Source organism: Onychostoma macrolepis, chromosome 25 (assembly GCF_012432095.1).
Source record: "Onychostoma macrolepis isolate SWU-2019 chromosome 25, ASM1243209v1, whole genome shotgun sequence".
In the NCBI taxonomy this organism is placed as follows: domain Eukaryota; kingdom Metazoa; phylum Chordata; class Actinopteri; order Cypriniformes; family Cyprinidae; genus Onychostoma; species Onychostoma macrolepis.
Window position 1 is genome coordinate 18,240,497 of NC_081179.1, and position 21,390 is coordinate 18,261,886.

Genomic DNA, 21,390 nt, shown 5'->3' on the forward strand with positions numbered 1-21,390 from the left:
GACTATCTAGACCAGTAGAAGTGGCAAAGCAAAGGATGTATTTATATGTGTTTGCATGCCAGACTGAACTAACGACTTGTCAGATGAAGTGAACATACATCCTCACTTCCCTGACTGCCAGCCTCGCCGCTATCAAAGGCCCCTCTGGGCTGTCAGATCAGACGCCAGTTTAAAGAGATAAAGAAACAAACACTGCCATCTCCCTGCGGTAAACACACATGAACACAGACACACACTCATACCGCTGTAATGCACCGTTTGTGTGTGTGTGTGTGTGTGTGTGTGTGTGTGTGTGTGTGTGTGTGTGTGTAAGCACACACACACACACACACACACACGTCTGAGTGGTCTATGACACTCCAGACTACAAAACAAAGACAGTCTTTGTGTCTCACAACCAAATAAAGAGAGAAACCTTAAGATTATATCATTATTTATTACTCAGAGCTCCAGAATGCTTCATTGCGATTGGTCAATATCAGCATTGAGCACTCAAGCATGTTTGTAAATCACTGGCTAAATGGAATAGAGTGAATTAAGGTTAAGTGGGACATTTTTCCCAGTCATCTCAATGACAAAAGTGTCCCAGTTTACCTGAATTCACCCCAATTCACTGCTTTCCACACCAGCACCTGTGTGGTTACTTTTACATCTCTCATATTAATCATATTAATAATATAAAAATAAATCAGATGTAAATGTAATCATTTATTTTTATATATTATCAAATATAAATTTATTTAATAATTATTTTACTGGGGAGAAAACATGCGATGAAACATACAAATGGAACATTAGTTAGGAGATTATTTTTTTAAGTTATCAATATTATAAATATATTTGGAAATATTACAATTGTTTGTTTGTTTGTTTATTAATAGCATCATAACTTATTTATATAATATAGCATATACTATATGATATTAAAAATACATATTAAAAATTCATTTTCATTTTCATTCATTAATTTAAACTAAAATTAATTAGATTAGGGTTAGGGTTAGGGTTAATTAATAAGATTTTAAAAATTCAATTATTTCCGCATATCAAACATAAATGCTAAATTATATGTATCTGCATGTTAATGGTTTTAACTAAAATAAAATATAGCAAAAAATATAAAATATAAAGAATATATTAAAATAAAATACTTTCATCTCTCATATCATTCTCCAGTCTTTCTATACTTTCACATCAAATCAAATTCTATATTAAAATAAAATTAATCTAATAAATCAAATCAAATTCTATATTAACTGCTGCCAGCTTATGAATCAAAACTATTAGCTTCCATCTGCAGTAAAAACAGCCCTGGAGGACAGCATTTAAAAGCATGAACTTTTGAATGACTAGTAGCAAGAAAACAAAAATGTCATTTAGAAGAAGAAAGCACCACTGAGAGACACAAAGATCTGGATGAGAGGGGAAAACACACAAATATGTGAACCTGAATTTCAGATTAACAACTTATGTAACATACTGTATGCATTAATCTATTAATACTGTAACACCATACTAGTTGCTAGGCAGATTATTTCTAGAATGGGTTTGATTGGGATTTTCAAAGCGGGGTAGTAGATAATGAAACAATTTAAATTACAATCAATAGCTCAGATCTATACATTCATCTATCTGGCACCTAGCCGTGTAAAAAGCAGGATAACGTGAATCCAGACACAAGCTCTGCCGCTGATAATGAACAGCATACTGTACATCATTCCCTCCATAATATGCACTTCTTGCGGCTTCGATTGCAGCGAGTGCGTGTGAGAAATGACTTTCCTTATTAAGCCAGAAACCTACACAAAGCTCGAAAACCACACGGCACAGAAAAACCCCACAACCGCTAAGAGCAGTATCTATATAAGACACCCAACACAAAGAGTAAAGTAGGTCAGGCCTCCTCAGAGCGCCACTGTCTGCCCGAGAGCTGATAAGACGACTCCAGACTCACGCATTCCTATACTTCACTCCTTCTGTGGTCAATTTTACTTTAGTTTTTCACAAATCTGATGTATTTCTACCTAGAAAGCTTTGACAACTCATACTAAGTGGTTTATACAAAGGGAAGCATCGCTATTACTGTCGTCAGGTCTCATGGTTAGGGGTTTTTCAAAAGCCAAAAAAACTCATCCCACACTGTTTATGCTACAGGCGTGTATGATACCTCATATCATGCGATACAACGGATATAACAATAAAACAGGTGAAAAATCCCCTAGACTTTCATTGAAGACCATATTTATAAACTAGAAAGTTGACACTTGGTAAGTCAGCATCTATTAACAACACCTGATAGCAAGAAGAGCGCTTCATTTTATTGAATGTACTTTAAATCTTAAAAGTATATTTAAAAAAAAAACTGTAATTGCATATAGTAATAGTAATGAAATAAAAGGCCACTTAAGCGTGCTTAAAGGGGTCATATGATGCTATTTTAAAGATCATTATTTTGTGTATTTGGTGTAACAGTATATGTTAATGTGCTTTAATGTTCAAAAAACACATTATTTTTCAAATACTGTACATTATTGCAGGTCCTATATGCCCCGCCTCTCTCAAACGCGTCGTTTTCTACAAAGCCCCTCCTTCCGACAAGTGCAGTCTGCTCTGATTGGCCAGCTGACACAGTGCATTGTGATTGGCTGAACACCACAAGCACGCGTCGGAAATGTAATGCCCCTTACTATAATCGCGAGCTTCAGCTTTCAAAATAAATGTAAAGACAGTTAATAATGATGTCTTTAGTTTTACCAGCAGTTCAAGTTACTCTACACTGCGCGAAACTCCGCATTTGAACAGTCAGAAAATACTTAAACTATTGACAAAACATACTTACAGTCGCTGATTCAGAAGCGCCAGACTGTCAGAGCAAAGTCGGAACTGACCCTTTTTTTTTTTTTTTTTAAATAGCCTTTGTGCAGCCAGCCTTGTCCTCTCCTAGGTTCATGAAACGGTTGTCCATAAAATGTGTTGCACAAATTCAAACATTTGGGTTGTGCTGTTCTGTTCACACAAATCTTAACCAATGATTCCTAATTGCATCTACTACCGGAAGGCCAAATAAAGTGCTTTTGCGTTCGCATAGAAACACACACCGTCTCCCTGACATGGCTGCATCAACACTACTGCGGTTACTGAAACCACGCCTTCTTTCTTTGCGCGCACATTTTGGGCAGCATTACGCAAATATTTCCACATCGTGACGTAGACATGTGGGGCGTGTTTGAATGAGGCGTTTCAGCCCGGTCTGGATCAGCCTTATCTTTTAGATAGAATAAATCCTTTTGTGGGAGACTTTGATCTTTGTAACTCTGCAGATCTTATACATGCACAAACAGCTACAGAACACACTAAAGAAAAGGAAAAACAGAAATCGCATCATATGACCCCTTTAAAGAGAGACAGTTTCATTATTTATTTCTTAACCCACTCAAGTACACTTTTAGCGCACTTTTTTAAATCAGTGTTTTAACAATCCTTTGTGTTTTAAAGAAAATACTTATTTTGATGTGTTGACTAACATACAAAAGCATGTGTAAAGTACTTAAATCTTAATTTTAACTGTAGTGTGTCATTTGATCATTCGTTTAAAGATTAAAGATGTATTTTAAATGTACTAAATGATAACAAATGTGTAATTACAAATAATTCAGTGCATGACACAAATTTAAGTATATTTTAGTTGATCATAAATGCTTGTCAGTACATACGTCAATACAATTGAACCATTTTTCAAAAAAAAGACAGAAAATGCAAATCACAAAACAAATCAGGAAACAAAGACAAAATACAAAAAACACTAAGCAAAAACAAATGAAAAAAAAAATCACTAAACAAATCAGAAAAAACATAATACCAAACGCAAAACAAATATCAAAAAAAGAGGAATAAAGCAAAAATAAATGAAAAAACAAAAGGGATATAAATTACAGTACAAAACAAATCAGAACAAACAAAATGCAAAACAAAATACAAAAAAGCAAATTAAAATGCAAAATAAAAAACAAAATGCAAAATAAAATAAATGGCAAAAAAGGAACAAAGTAAAAATACATGAAAATGCAAAAAAAGAGAAACGAATAAAAATAAATCACAAAAAATAACAAACAAAACAGAAATGCAAACATATTTAAATACATGACATGCATATTAAAGTATATTTTACCATAAATGCTTGTCTGTCCATTCATTCAGCAGTAAGCATATTTCAAAGAGAATTGTGAAATTTCATATAAAGATGTATTTAAGTGGGTCAAAAAAGCACTGCATTTAATATACATTTAAATCTAAATAGAATAAATTTTAATTTAATTGTAAATAACATGCAGTATATATAATATATTGTTATATTATATGTTACATTAATAGCAAATAATATATTGTTTCTGTACTAAGTCCTCTTTCAAAGTATGCTAAAGTGTGTCTTTTTCACAATGGGCTAAAACGACTCAGAAAACCTTAAAAACCCTACAGCAAGCAAACAACCACCTACAGCATCTTAGGCAGATGCGAATCTATGAATTTACTTTACTCTTTTATACATTTGCCATATCTGTATCTGTATATGAAAGCTTTGATGATATTTGACTAGTTTGCAGTCATGCTATCTGTCAAACACTGAGGAAACAAGAAAGTGAGGGAAAGAAAGTTGTGTGTGCATGTTTGAGTTTGGAGGCGATGTCAGTTACATAGGACAGCCAGCATCAACACACACACACACACACACATATGAAAAGCCCCTAAAGCCACCAAAGCCTTAAACAAAAGACAGCTTTTGCAAACAGGCTTAGCAATCTGAGACACAGCATTGACTGTCATTGAATTACCCTAGTCAAAGAGTGTACGAGCGCATAAAGTGACAAGCAGAGGCAGAGCCGTATGCACAGCGTGATAAACTCACAGAGACAGCAGTAAAAAGACACTTAGAGGAGCTCTATAGAAATTACTGGCATACAAGCTCTTAACCAATCAATATAATCCTTTTCTCTCTGTCTCAGAGCTTTGGAGAGACGAATATAATGATCACTCACAATGCATCATGTCGATAAACATACGGCCAAACCATGTAGCTCATTCAAGAAGACGCTTGTTAAACTGCACTGTTTTTCTTCAAAACATAATGCATTGAATGTCTTGTCTTTCAGCTGATGTTGTTTTCATTTAATAAACAGTGAAACATTTCTGACAGAAGACAATTTTGTAGATCTTAAATGCCAAGACAACAGTAGAAAACACTTTCTAAAACTTGATATTGTATGTAATGTTTTGTGTGTGTGCGTGTGTGTGTTCAGGTTTTTTTGGCGTTGACTATTACAATTACACAGACAGATGGGCAGCTAAATGTTGAGCCAGCCATCTGAAATGCTGCAAACCCATATGCAAATATTATTCAAATCTATTCACAATTTGTTGACAGAAACCACCACCCACACTCATACACACGCTGAGCAAAGAATGGCTGTCCATATTACACGCGTACATATGGCGGCGGGCTTGTTTACATGCTGCTTTAAAAGACTTACTACAACTACGCTAATGGTAATGACGTTACAATGCATAATCTACCAGTGACCATGTAGGCAGTGGCAAAACACAACAGAAATAATAGAAAAAAAATAATAAGTGACCAAGCAAATATCACAAACCACTAAACAAATTAACAAAGCAAACATAAAACAAAACAGAAACAAGGGCAAAACTAATGAAAATGAAAAATCACAAAACAAAACAAAAAACGACACAAAAACAAACAGCAGAAAAAAAAAAAATACAAAAAAAAACAACAACATAAAAGTGCAGAGCAAAACAAAACAAGCCAAATAAATCAAAATGCAAAAATTCTAAACAAATCAGGAAAAAAAAAAAAAAAAAATGAAAATGCAAATGCAAACAAAAAAAACACTAAACCAAAAAAAAAAAAAAAAAAAAAAACACATGCAAATGAAGAAAAAAATGAACTAAAATAAAAAACAAAAAACAAATACAAAATACAAAACAAAAAGCAGAACAAAAACACAAAAAAACAAATAGTAGAACAAAGTCAACAAAAATGAATGAAAACAAAAAAAAAAATCACTAAACAAATCAAAATAATTTCAAAACAAAAATAAATGAAAATGCAAAAATCACTAAACGGCAAAAATAAATGAAAACGCAAAAACACAAAACAATTAAAAAAACTAAAATAAAATACAAAACAAAAAGCTGAATAAAAACAGAACAAAAATTCAAAAACAAATGAAAAAAGAAAAAAAGACATGAAAATGCAGAATCAAAAAGCAAAACAAACAAAACAAAACCAGAAGAAAATGAAATAAATCACAAAGCAAATCAGACAAAAACAAAACAAATAGCAGAACGCAAATCTGAAAAATAAAACAAACAAAAAATAAATAAATAAATAAATGAAAACAAAAAGTAAAAAAAAATCATCTACTTAATATCTGCCAAGATTCTTATCTAAATAATATAAAAACGCTACCGACTCTGAAAGATCTTCAGTTGTGTGTGTGCATGAACATATAGAAATTGCCTCTAAGTGAATCAGGACAAATAAGTGCAATAGTGTTGTTGTACTACTAGTAAAGATCTGCTGACTACAGCAACATATTGCATGTTCAGCATGGCATTATGGGTGAGGTGATAAAGACTGATGGGCAAAGAAAGGGCGCTCACCTCGTGGCTCCTCGGCCTGTTTGGCGAGCTTGCGGAGAGCGGCGGCGAATCCCGAATGTGCAGACTGGGCCGCGGGGCTCCCGTTGGCCACCACTGCTCCGCTGATGGGGGAGGGAGTGAGGGGGCTTACAGTCGCCATGCTGCATGGTGCTGCCGAAATCATGCCTAATGATGGAGATTTTGGCTCATGGCTCATACCTGCAGAGACAGAAAGATGTAGTTTCTGTTCAAAACTAAATTCACTATCACAGAGGCTCAATTTAAGATTGAGTTCAATTCATATCGCTCACACTATTTTTATTTCCTCTCCAAGTGAGTAGAACCACATGCTTTGATTCGCACAAGCTCTGATACAAAGATGAAGGAGATGAAAAACAAATCAGAAAAAAAAACGTAAAACAAATAGCAAGACAAAAATGGATAAAAGCGCAAAATCACAAAACAAATTAAAAATACAATACACGGTATAAAATAAAATGCAAAACAAATAGGCTAGCAAAACAAAAGAGGAAAAATCAGTAAAAAAACAACATGAAAAACAACAAAACAGTAAATGTTTTACCCCCACAACAAATATTACAGAGCTTAAGCATTTAAATCTCATCTTATTAAGACATATTATTGGGAGACTGATATTTAGGCCTATATGAAATTTATGCAAGTAGTCTTCTATACTGTTTGATTTCTACTTTCATCCTACTTTTTGACCATACAAAAATCAGCAACTGCATCAAATTGCATATTTTTGCTCAGTTTGTGACTCGAATTGAGCTCCATATTCTTAATGTATCAGACTTTATGTGCCATAAAATCCTGATGTATCAAATATGATACTCAACATACTCAAAACATACTTTTAATTTCCTTTTTATTATTATTATTATTATTTTGTCTAAAGTTGCAATAAACTGTTACATAAAAAAAAAAAAAGATTTTCTGACTATTATTTCATTTGTCTGATTTACAGGCTTAAAGCATAAAGAGTGCATTTACTAATAATGAATTACATAAACTGATAACCACATTTATTTGCACATGCTGCTTGCAATGATTTAGCACCTGAAACATTAACTGGTTTGCCTAAAAAACCTGATTGGCAACCAGAATACAACTATGACAAGGTCAGACCCCCTGTATGAAAATAGTTTTACATTTACATTGCATTTTATATTTAGCAGATTTATCCAAATTTTATCCAAAGTGTATTACTAAAACAGAAGCGATTCATTTTAAAGTGACAGTAACATGAGAGGTGTTGGGAAAAAAGGTCAGAATTTGGATAGAAAACTACAAGCTACAGTACTTCGGAAATGAAGGCTTAACAGAACAATGGTTGTTGTTGTTGTTTTTTTAAATAAAGGTTTGGAGGGGAGAACAGACATGTTAGACTTTTCTCATGTTAAGTTCCAGATCTGAACTGTGAGTTTTCAACAACTTCCTTCCTTTGTGTATGTCTCTCTCACACCTCCAGCTATCACTCACTGCCAGCATTTCTACCAGAAACAAACAAAAGCTTGCTTTATCGTGATAAACTCTGCCTCACCCTTGCCCTTCTGCTGAACCGAGCAAAACAATTAATAATGAACTTAGGGCAGTTGGGAGAGCTGGCAGCAGCATCCTCTGCCATCAGCCACAACTTCATTACGACTTAATGGAGCCTTACGCATCCAAACATGCAGAGTAAGAGAACATAATATGTCCTGTGGTTGAATGGAACAGATTAATCTGATTAATCTTAAATAGTGTTATAATTCAGGCACAATCTAACACTTGATTTGCAATTTGTTCTCTTTATATATCAGCTACCAAACAAAAATATCTTGAGACTTTTGGGCAAAGCAAAGCAAATACGAAACAAAACAAAACAAAACGTGACAGAAGATATCAATAATGCACAGCTTCTGGCTTCTGTAGTGAAATAAAAAGTTACAATACAAAACAAAATGTATGGCCTCTTAGAGCTTTTGTAGTGAACTAAAAAATGAAAACAAGAAAGTAAAGTACAAAAAAAACATGGCTTCTAAGAACTTTTGTGGTGAACTAAAATGTAAGTAAAATACAGTAAAAAATGTATGTTTTTTCAGAGATTTTAAATAAAACAAAATAAAAAGTAAAATAATAAAACACAAAACAAAACAAAACATGTATAGCTTCTAGAGCTTTCATATTAAACTAAAAATTAAACAAAATAGTAAAAAACAACAAAATAGTTGGTGGCCTCTTAGTTGGTGAACTAAAAAATAAGTAAAATACAATAAATTTAAACAAAACAAAACACAAATCAAAACAAAAATGTATGGCCCTTACAGCATTTGTAGTGAACTGAAAATAAAAAACAAAACAAAATAAAAAGTAAAATACAAAAAAGAGCTTTCATATTGAATTAAAAAAATAAAACAAACAAGTAAAATACAGCAAAACAACATGAATAACCTCTTTAGAGATTTTTTCTTAGTGAACTAAAAAATAAACAAAATAAAAATAAATAAATACAATAAAAGTAAAAGAAAAGAAAAGGTACGGCCTCTTAGAGCTTCCGTAATGAATGAAAAATAAAATTCAACAAAAAGTATAATACAACAAAACAAAAAATAAATTACAAATAAAATAAATTCAAAAGTAAAAATCAATAAACAAAAACATTTACGGCTTCTTAGAGCTATCGTAGTGAACAAAACAATTTAATTAAATAAAGTAAAACAAAACAAAAAGTTCAGTTAAATTAAGAATATCTTTAATACACTATGCAAATAGGCTTCATAAAACAGTTAGCTATAATCCTCACATGTAGAATAATAAACAAGTGCAGCATTATAACATTATTCTCCCTGCCATTAAGCAAACCGCATATCAGTCACTCTCCAATCCTGTTAAGGGCTTATCCATCAAATCATCATATCATGCGCTCTTGAAAAACAGCCGTCTCCCTTCAACTCATTTACTCATTTGCGTGCTACAAACAGGTCTCGTCTTTATCTCCCTCATTCTCTCCTTCTCTTGACAAACATTCTCAATCAATCCACTACTGAACTCACACACGCTCCCACCCCCTTCCTCTCATCTCTGCCGCTCACACTTTCCCTCCAGGATAGTGTCAATCAGAGATAACAGAGGGTCTCTGCTCGCTGTGGAAATGAGAAAAGCCACAGGTATCTTCCGGAACACACAGCCATTCTGAGAGAGACAGCCCTCTCACCGCAGAGCGATTTATAAGCTGTTATGTCAAGGAGTGGGACAGAGATAACATTTATTTCTCTAGGATGCCTTGAAGGACTCATTCACCCAAAAACAACAATTCTGTCATCATTTAATCACCCATCAATGTTGTTCCAAACTCACATGATACATAAAAATATATTATTCCATGGAACAAGAAATTAGATATTTAGCAGAATGCCCAAGCTGCTCTTTTACATTAGAGTAAATGGGAATTTCTGTAGGACTGTCAAGCTCCAAAAATAACATAGTAAAAGTAGAAAAGAACAAAAACAACATAAACGTACCATAAGTCATCATGATGTTCTATTTTCATATATTACTATCAAAGTATTTATAGAAGAAAATTTGGAATGATTCCAGGCTCATACAGATTCCAGATTCTCTCCCTAAACTATATTATTGCTCTGACAAACATTGCTGCTTCGTTGCAGTTTTTAGCATGAACTACAACCTTATTAAAGGAGTTAATTAGTCATCTGGCATGCTTAGTGAAATATTCCACATCATTACACATCTATGCACTCACAGATGCACCTACACCTCAAACTACTGCGAAAAAGAAGCATTTTAATCCCTGATCAAGCAGGATTTGCTGTAGGTCTGTGGCTTATTAACCTCACACCTTTGAGTATAGTCACATATACAAACACAAAAAGATCTGAAAATCATCAGATCTCCAGCTGGCCATGCAGAATGAATGGCCAAATGTTTAAAATGGCTCACTAAAAGCACCCAAGGCTTGCTATGTGAAGATCTCCTCTCTCTCAAAGATGAAATCTTGCTGTGCTGTTTTTCCCAGAGGCTTTAGCTGTGGTTGGAGTCAGCAAAAAACAGTCCCACAGTCCTCCGCTCCCCACTGGCTCTCTAATAAGCTTGTTCATTAGACAGTACAGCCAATGCAAATTGACCCAGCCCTTGTCGACATGACCGGCTCATGTAAATTCAATGGGAGAAACAGCAGGGATAAAAGACTGGGTGATGGATGATGTGTCAAAGTGCTTTGTTGGCCACAAATGAACACTCTCGCACACATACATGTCCATAATGATGACAGACAAGCATTGATGCATGGGCGACTACAGAGATCTGCTATCCTCGGCATTCATTAAGACTAGATAAAGCACCTCACACACACCTGCCTTCTGCTCATTAACCCCAGTGTGTGTATGTGCGCGTGATTCACTGACAGTATTAAAGATGGATGAGGACTAGAATAGTACTGTTACTTCGAGAGTGAAATACACTAATTGGTTGTGACTACAATAAAGATTGATAACTAGAGAGAATGTTGATAACAAAGCTACTGGTTACAAAGGGCTTGAAGGTTGAAGACCTTACATTGACGTGTAAATACCAAAACGCCTCCACTTGCCATAACTGAAGCCCTTACGTTAGGCTTGAATGTCCTTGATTTACTTTGTATTGATTCTTCTGGATCTGTCTACAGTAATTTACACTGGTGTCTACAACCTGTTGATCTCAAAGCTGACAGAGTGCATTTAGAATTGTATTTTCTTGGGATAAGAGGTCTTTCCAGGTTACCTTGAAAGGCTCACTCTGTTCTCCCCACCCCCAAACCACTGGTGTCCCACAAGGTTCGGTAATAAGTCCCTTAAACTTCCTCATTTAGACCAGATCACTCTGTATCACTCTCTTAAATAAGTTATTTACTGGCATCAGTGGTTCAATAAAGAACTTTTAACATCCATGGAACCTTTCCATTGCACAAAATGTTCTCCTAAAAATAAGGGTTTCAAAATTGTTCTATCCACCTTTTTTCTGAGTAACCGATGAGTGCCGCCATGATGAATTCTAACTTTCGTTTGTTTTTCGTTGTTTCTTTCTCCAAAGAAATCCATGTTATAAAAGGGGTAAAAAAAGATTGACTCAATTAAACTGAAACATTAAAATAATGTGTGTTCTTATCTTTTTGTGGGCAAAATCCTGTGAACTTCACCCTGATCTGGAGCTATATATATGTGCCCTCATCTGTTTTCAATGCAACTTACCTCGGGCCACTTCATGCCATCTATCCATTCATTAAACTTTGACAGGTGAGTTACTGCAAAAAGACAGTCACTGTGACACTGTGATGAAACTATGGCGCCATGTACTTTTTAAAAATCATTTTCATAGGTTTAACGTTATATTATCGGCTCTGAAAATGTGTTAATGTGACTAGAAACACCAGAGACTGCAAATGTAGAGCATCGTTCCAGTCGGGCGAGACTTCCGTGTTCAGGGAAAAGGTGGATAGAACAGTGGTTCTCAATTCCAGTCCTCGCGTACCACCGCTCTGCATATTTTGCATGCCTCTCTTATTTAACACACCTGATGACACCATTAGAAGAGACCTCCATGCATGAACTGTGTTTTTATTGACATGGTCCCTACACAGTGTTCCTTGCTCCCTACTCCCTGAGCACGAGAAATCCGTTGAAGTTTACTTTATTTCAGAACATTCATTCACAGATTTGTGCTACGCCACAGCCTGCAGCATCTTCACACACAGACGAAACTTACTAGAGAAGCACGAAGTAATATACCTCTGTAAATAAATACAATTTAAATTCACGTCTTGCACACTTTAATGCACTTTGAATGGAACATATACACGCCCTTCTAACTGGAATCATGGCAGAATATCCTGAGATGTCCACTTCGCAGGGCACTTGCAGTTGAATAGAACAAACGTCTGAGGTGATAAGAGATACATACAAAATGTGCAGAGCGGTGGTACGGGAGGACTGAAATTGAGAACAACTGCTATAGAACAATCATTTTTGGCTCCCCAAAGAACCTTTAAAGGTGCAGTAGGAGATCTTGGAAAATGATAACTTTAGCCTGATAGCACTGAAAGCAAACGTCCCACCCTCCCTGCAATCGCCGTCTAAAGCCACGCTCACAGACTAGAATACCAGAGACAACAGTACTAAAATAGGCTACATCAGCGGTTCCCAATTCAAAGTGAGCGTATATGTTCCTTACAAAGGGCATTAAAGTGTGCGAGACGTAAATAGAAATAGTATTTATTTACAGAGGTATATTATGTCACACTTTACACTTCTCTAGTAAGATTCGTCTGTGTGTGAAGACGCTGTGCAGCACAAATCCATGAATGAATGTTCTGAAGTGAAGTAAACATCAACGGATTTCCCCTGCTCAGTCAATCGGAACACAGTTCATGCATGTAGCTCTCTTCTAACGAGCTGGTTATCTGATTCAGGTGTGTGTTAACTAAGCAAGACATGCCAAATATGCAGAGACGGGGGCGCAAGGACTGGAATTGGGAACTGCTGGGCTACATCATGTGTCATTCACCGGTGAGAAAACTTTATAGTACAGTTAGTAAAAGTACTACGATACCAAGGAAGAAGATCAGAAAATCGGCTCTGTCTGCACAGCGTGAGTGATCGCGCTGATGACGTATCCTGTCTCCATGAACCGAGTGCGCAGAAGTTCTATGCTAATGCATCCGTTGACAGGCAGGTAGGAAAGCCAATAAAAACGCTCGGACCGAGCGTTTTGATTGGACAAACATTTCTTGGTCCTAAGCCTTCCACAGAATATATAAATACAGATAAATACTTTTAGACCACTTAACTTAATGATTGCTATCGGGAGGTGAAGAGACTTTCAACCAGCATAACAAAAAATGTTTCTGAAGACAATCACCTATTGCACTTTTAAGTGAACAATTCCTAAAAGAACTATTTATTTTCTTAGTGTGAAGAACATTTTAATAATCTAAAGGGCCTTTTTTGCAATGGAAAGTTTTCATAGATGTTAAATAGTTCTTCTACAACATCGCTGCGAAATTTTACATTATTTTTGAGAGTGCTTAATGCAGTTTTGTGGCTTCTCTAATCACTACTACTACAACTGCACGTGACAGCTCATTTCTCATTCGTATTTAGGCCTAGGTCTTATAATTTTGTCTGAATATGTGTGATAAACCTCTCTGATAATAACCTTGGAGTCACAACTAGGTTACTCTTCTTCCCACTCATGAGCATTCCCATGGTCACAATCTTTATCTCAGGTGACGGTCTCAGTGTCGTCCCCTCTAGGTGTGAAAAAACCTTCGACGTTGCGCTACACAACCAGCTCTCCCAGCTCTGAAGCATCAGGCTAGGCTCCTTTATAAGTACATGAAGGTATTTTTTGCCAACCTAGCCAACAACCCACACTCTAGTCATTTGTCCACTAACATTTATGTTTATGTCCAAATCTCTAAAGTCAATAAAATTTAAGACACCATTTCTGACTATCCCAAGAGGTTCCTGGGCAGATGTCTATAGAAGTGACCTGGGGTTAAGCTTGTACTCTACTTGGGGACCCTGGTGTCCAGATCAGACTGTACTCTCTGAGGGGCCTTTGTCACTATACATGCCCACATGTCCCACATTTGTTGTATGTACAAAGGAGCCCATAGGCCCTAGCAGCCCTGGAGCGTCCCGGGGGCACTTGTGGTCTGCTCACACTCTGTTCACTGAGTGCCCTGATGTTCAGCTTCTTTTGGTAGTCCCGAGCAGTGTAGCCTGAGGTTTTGGAGGCTCCTGGAAGTAATGTCAATCATTTAACACAGCGTACACCCTAGGGATCCGCTACTTTTAGTCTCCTAGCTTGGTGTTTCCCAACACTGATCCTGGAGTACCCTCAACACTGTACATTTCAGATGTCTTCCAAGTCAAGCATTTAACCTAGAACTTTGAGACACACCTCTTCAGGTTTCACCTCTTAAACCTCTTAGGCTCACACCCAAGATATTTTAAGGATAATGCATAACAAACAAAACCACAGATTTCCTACTGGCATACTTAACATTCCTTTTTTTCTCATTATGCACCGGTCCATCAGCACTGCAGTTGACTGATCTGAAGACACAAGATGATTAATCTTTAGACACCTGAGCATAGCTATATATACAGACAACTGTTGTAGCATTTGCAGGTCTTGATAATCAAGGCTCTTGTGGCCTAACCTTAGCACATGACCCATATCCTCAGCCTCCTGTTCTGGCAATTACTGCTTACATTACATGTGTACTTTCTTGTTAGTCATTTTGTAAGTGTTCTGAACATAAATGAAGCATTAAAGTCTGTAGTACCCTTTAGCCTTGTTTTAAAAGCAAAAGCAAAAGCAAACATGAGTAATCTTCAGCAGGTTTTACTCAACATTTCTACTCACAGAACCACATCAGACATGCAAGATACCTCAAAGTTACCACATTAAACTATAAAAGATGCAGATCACCAACAACCCTTCAAATCTACAGTACATAACTCTAGTTCCCCCACAAAGACATACATAGTAGCTACTCTTCTTCATAAATGGTTCAGAAGATAATATATACAATATTCATCAAAAACCTTCACTGATATGATAAAAAAAGGGTTTGCATTGGCAATAAAGTTTCATGGTTAACGCATTAATGCAACAAGTTCCAAAAAATCAAAATCAGTGGCTTCTGTGTAATTATTGGGTTTGGCATGGTATGTTCAGCATGTCGATGACTTTCCTAGCATAGATTTATGTAACAGCTCTCAATAATCATCAACAAATATATATATATATATATATATATATATATATATATATATATATATATATATATATATATATATATATATATATATATATATTTCTCTTTAATTAACAAATAAAATGGGTTTGCCCACACTTTATGGACATAATATTGCATGCATGAAGTTATTTTTGCTGCTGTGTAGGCAGTCTCAAACAAAAATACAATGTAAAAATTGAAAAATTAAATAGGCCTATATTTTTTTTAAAGCAGAAAGTATTTTATTTACAAATATCGTAAATTAATTATATTATAAATGACATGAAGCTTTTGGATGTCCCACCAAATGACAATCTGCTACCTAAACTAACCTTGCTTTGCCACAAAAACGTCAAATTTAGCTATACCTTGATCAAGAGGGTCTTGAGCGGTCCTCTCTACAACAACATTAGACCAAATTTCTTAATATTACTTTTAAAAAAAAATTATTTTGTTATTTATAAATGAATATATAAACAAATAAAATTAATAAATAACAAATAATAAAACAAATAGTATCAAGCGATCACAAGCATCTTCATCACTGATAAACAGTTGCTCCACTAGAGACTTGTGTGTGTGCATGATGAAAGTTTTAGAAATCACAACAGAATAGCGACAGAATTTGTAACTTCAACAGAATGAAGCAGTTATATTGTTAAACTGCACAAAAGGCACCAAGTTCACACTTACTGGAGCTTCATCTGGCAGGTAAGGAAGCAGTTGTAAGGAAGCAGTTCACTGATACTGTGTAAACAATTACAACATAAATACTCTTATCAGTTGATCCCACAGCTTTGTCTGTGTTTGAGCAGCAGGAAAAGTCTAACAAAAAAGTGAACGCTTTTATTACATCCCCACGCTGTCCCCTCTAAGGGACACATGGCATCTCTTAAGCCCCCAAAACTGCTGACACGCATCAAAGTATGCTGGGTAAGTGTTTATGCTTTGGGAATATTCCCACTGTCACTATGTATGCAGTGCTGATTGGTCATTTTGAATATCTAGAGAGCGTTTCTGATGCCAAAAATAGGATAAAAAGATGGGGCTTTTCTTGTCTTTTGATCACTCTCTTCCCCTCTTTTCTCTTGGCATCTTATTACATGTGGCTCTTCTAAGACCACATTAATGTTCTGTTCCCAACTTTAATAAGTTAGACATAAGCCTATTTTTTTCCCCTCCGTTTTAAAGTGCCAAAAATCTTTTTCAAAGGATTTTTATAGTCGAATCGGAATTTTCAAATCTTGCTGATAGTCGACTGATAGTCGAATCATATGTTTGGGGGCGGGGTCAAAATACATTACCAAGAGTCAAGTCATACATTGGACAGTCATAATTATTGACGTTAACACACAGGGAAAATGTGTAACGGACACCTCGCAGATACAAAAATAAATGTTTTATGTTTTGATTAAAAGATAGCTAACATTAAACGTCAGCGAAACCCTAAGAATTCACAACATTTTTTACAACAGCGCTCTCGTTATAAAGTTATGTAGCCAATATGACAGTTAGTTATTAATGTTCTGCATTTGAGCTGCGCGCGCTGTAGATGACCAGCAGAGTGAAGCATTTGATAGCCGGTTTTTAATCAATGGGATTTAACTCATCATTTATATCATATAGAACACAGTTCGTTATTTATACAATATAACGTCAATATTACGACTTATAGGCTATCTGCACAAAATACCCCGAATGCATGAATGTGTGTGCGCGGCTCTGAATGAACTCATTTTGTGGACGCGTTCTTCACGCAATAACACGCAGAAACACGCAACTAAAATCTAAAAATTCACAGCGTTTTATTATAATAGTGTTTTCATTATAATGTTATATATATGACAGTCCCAGTCATAGTTATTAATATTCTGCATTGTTGTTTGCACTGCTCGTGCTGCGCACTGAAGCGATAATCACCGTTGTAAGCTACTACAAAGCGCTTTACTGCAGCGTAACTAAAATGCATCTTATACGAGATAAATAATATATACAGGATATATACAAACCGGCTGAAATATTTTGAAATCACTTATACCCTGCCTGATCGAAAAAAATCCATTCTTTCACTCTGTCTTGTTATAGATTTAAATCCTTGCCGCCAAGATGTTGGATTAAATGAAATTTATAATCTATAGGGGTGGTTGGATTTATTCACGCACGTTAAAAATATTTATTAAAAGCTTCTTTCTTTTCAGATTCTTATTTATAACATTATCTTAATAGGCTGTATATTAACGTATTGGGAGAAAACTGGTAGTTCTGTGTGAAATCAGACTCTGAGCACCCCCATATAGCTAAAATGACATGTTCATAACACCCCGCGAATATTCGACTGTGAGATTGGGAGTCGAATCGGGCTCCTCCTATCGATGCATCGAATCTTCGACTATTCGGGGCCACCTCTACAAAAATAATAACTTTCTTTTGTCACTTCAGCCCAACAGACATGTCTAAAACGAAGACCACTGTAGTGCAAACAGCCGATGTGTGTGTGTAAATACATATAGCAGCTGACCAACATCAGTTAAATAAGCAGCAGAAATCTGAGCTAATCCCAATACAGTCTGTCTCTGAGGGTTTAACACTGCTGACTACACACACACACACACTCTGGTACAAGGGTTTTCATTTTATAGTCCATCCTCAACACCCTGTTAATCAATCTCAAAACCAGAGATTATCAAAAAAAAAAAAGAAAAAAAAAAAGACTACTCCAGCCTTGAATCGCACAATAAAGTGCAGATTTTAAGTGTAACATGAATAACATTAAAATGTATTTTACATTTAATAACAACATTCTTTAAACGTAATTAAAAAATTAACCACACAAAACAACAAATTATGTTGTTCAACTGCAAGTCACTTCAGATAAAAACAATTGCTAAATGCATAAATGTAAATATAACATAATATAATATAATCAAGAAAGCCATGCTTTATACATAAAATGCCTTTATAAATTTTTAAACAATTCGTAAATAAAAATATTCTAATTATTTTCCAAAACAAAAATTATACACAAAAAGAATTCCAAATTGTTTATGTTCCTGTGTTGTAAGATACTTTGGATAAAAATTACTGATAAATGTGTAAATGTAAATAATAATATATATATATATATATATATTATTTTTTTTATATTATTATTTTTTTTTATGCACATATTTTACACCTGTTTATATACCCAACCATGACTTAAAAAAAATAAATAAATAAAATTCATGCTTTATACATAAAACACCTTTATTAACCTACAACACTCAAAGGCTTAAAGAGGTCAAAGAACAAAAGACTGGCTGGTCAAATCAGCATTCAAGAATTTAAATATCCATTATCAAGCTGGTCATAAGCAAATAAGAGTCTAATGGAGTCAGATGGTCAATGAAGAGTTTCTTTATACAGCGTCTGCAACCCCCCACCTCCATCCCCACCCAAGATACACTCACATCAAACCATTAGAGTAGCACTGGACCACAGTACCAGATCATATTTATTGTAAAAACATACTTACATTGCGCTTTTTCATTTGTATATTTTCAAGCGGTGACATTAGTAGTTTTTTCCATTCGATTTGCTGTCTGTTGTTGATGATCTTCAATTGCAATTGTTACCGACTTAATGACGCCTTAATCTTTGACTTTTTGAGCATGTAATTACAGTAACTTCTCATTGAACTACTCCTTCTCATAACATCCAACTCATCCAGTCTTTCCAGTTTAACACAAACTACAACTCGCATTTCAGTTTCGCACTTAATCAAATAAAACCTCAGCCGTTAGTTATTTAAAAATGATCTCTGGAAGTCAGTGTGACTGGATAACGCAAACTCACATTCTGCCAGTATACACTGTACATATATCTAGACAGGCTTCTGGGTAAATATGACTTTCCACAGTACACTGACATTTACTTGACCACACAAAAACCAGAAGAGGAAACAAGAGACTTCAAAAACAAAACTTCACATGTGTAAAACAGACAGGATGTGACCAAACCAACAGTTTCTATGGTTTAACATGATGGGTTTTGCCATTTTGGCCAATACTGATATTTTGGACGGCAAGTCAGATGTACACAAAATACTTCACCAAAATTCATAAAATGCTTATTATTCATTGACAAGGATGTCTTTACATCTCAAATTGACCAAAAATTGGCCAAATAATCAGTCTAGCCAATATATATTGACCTAGTTTTCATATTGTACACTAAAATCTATAACATTAATAAATGTAACCAATATTTGAGTGATACTTCACTGTAAGTTCTCTCAGCGTTTCATGAGCTCAGGCTTAATCATAAGACGTTTTTCTAGACAAATTCACATCAAATACTGTGTTAATAACCTAATTTACACAAGATCCAGAAGGGAGGTCTGAGATGGATGGAAAATTAACCTTGAGGTGACAGAATAGCAGAAGGTCATCTAACTCAGCACGACTCTCTGAACACTTACTCCCAGCCTAAAAAACCCAACATTTTACTCGGAGACTATTGTTAAACAGTTTTGAATATGAATGAGTCCCAAAGGTCACACCAAGCGTATCATTTCTAATAACAAAGCCAATAAAATCAATATCTGTCACGGAAGACGATAGTATTCCAGGCTCAAACGGAGCGACTGTAATATATTTAAACTAAGTAAACAAAAAACAGCTAATTGTACACTTGCAGGATGGACCACGAACGACTATGAATGAAAACAAAGCGCCCCTCATCACGCAGTTCTTCGGCGAGCGATGGAGCCCTTAACAAACGCGAAAAAACACTTCAACCCGAGCCTCTTTATCACAGAACTCACCTTAAAACTGAAGAAAAGCGTATTTCCCACGCATTTAGAGCTGGAGTAAATCCATGGCGGTGCTCCGGCGGCAGCACAGCGGTCGAGAGCGCTGAGTGAGCCGCAGTGGAGTGAGTGAAGGCGGCGCTAGAGACTCAGCAGCACCTGCTCCGCTGATCCGCCCCCGGGGCAGAGCCACAGCCAGGGGTGAGGGACCTCCTCCTGACGGGGGTCATGTCACACCGAGATGGATAGATAGCGCACTGTCTCTCTCTGTCTGTGTCTGTGTGTGTGTGTGTGTGTGTTCTCGAAGGAATGCTGTATGTACTGTAAATGTTGTACAGTCACAAACACAAACATCTCTGCGTTTTTAAGCTATAGGCTGCTATATTTTTCTAAAATAAAAAATAAAAAACCTTTTGCCGATTAATTTTATTCACTATAGTGTTTAATAAAAATAAAAAAAAATTAAAATTAAAAACCTTTTTTGAAAATAAATGCGTGCAGCACCAGCGTTTTTCACTTTCGGAGGCGTGGTTAATATCACCTCATATGATTAATCCCTATTAATGACTGATAAAGACTGAAGACTTTTATATATATATGTATATATATATATATAATTTAATAAATCATTTTTAATATGTTTCTTAATCAATTCATAGCCTTAATTTAAAAATATTATAATATAATATAGTATAATAAACTATAAAATATTATATGTGTATTATATATATATATATATATATATATATATATGTATATATATATATAAACACATTTAAATTAAATAATAATTTAAATACTTAAAATAAACCATTTAATTCAAATATGAAATAAACCAATTATTAAATTAAAATAATTAAATTAAATTTAAATACTTTTAAAACATATAATTTAATTATATAATATAATTTCATGAAATAATTTAAATAATTAAATGGTACAATTAAAATTATATAATTTGAATAATTTTGACTAATAATTTAGAATAATTTGCATCCAAAATAAAGGTTTTTACATAATACACGTATGTGTGCTGTGCATATTTATTATGCATATATAAATACACACACATGCATGTATATATTTCAGAAAAATATGTTATGCTTGTATATTAAATATATTTATTTATAATGTAAAT

The 21,390-nt window shown here is 34.9% G+C and overlaps 1 protein-coding gene across 3 annotated transcripts in view; it reads right to left on the minus strand.

The window, feature by feature from the left end:
* gse1a (Gse1 coiled-coil protein a) overlaps positions 1-20,490 on the minus strand; it is a 47,111-nt gene extending 26,621 nt beyond the window's left edge. For 2 of the 3 annotated variants that reach the window (XM_058766778.1, XM_058766776.1), the window contains exons 1-2: positions 20,268-20,489; positions 6,679-6,876 (exon numbers count right to left, since the gene is read on the minus strand). In XM_058766778.1, the coding sequence (XP_058622761.1) occupies positions 6,679-6,874 (196 nt within the window). In that variant the 5' untranslated portion in view covers positions 6,875-6,876; positions 20,268-20,489. Of the gene's footprint in view, positions 1-6,678; positions 6,877-20,267 lie in introns of all 3 variants that reach the window. The other variant, XM_058766777.1, reaches the window with a different exon arrangement.
* Between the last annotated feature and the right edge of the window lie 900 nt (positions 20,491-21,390).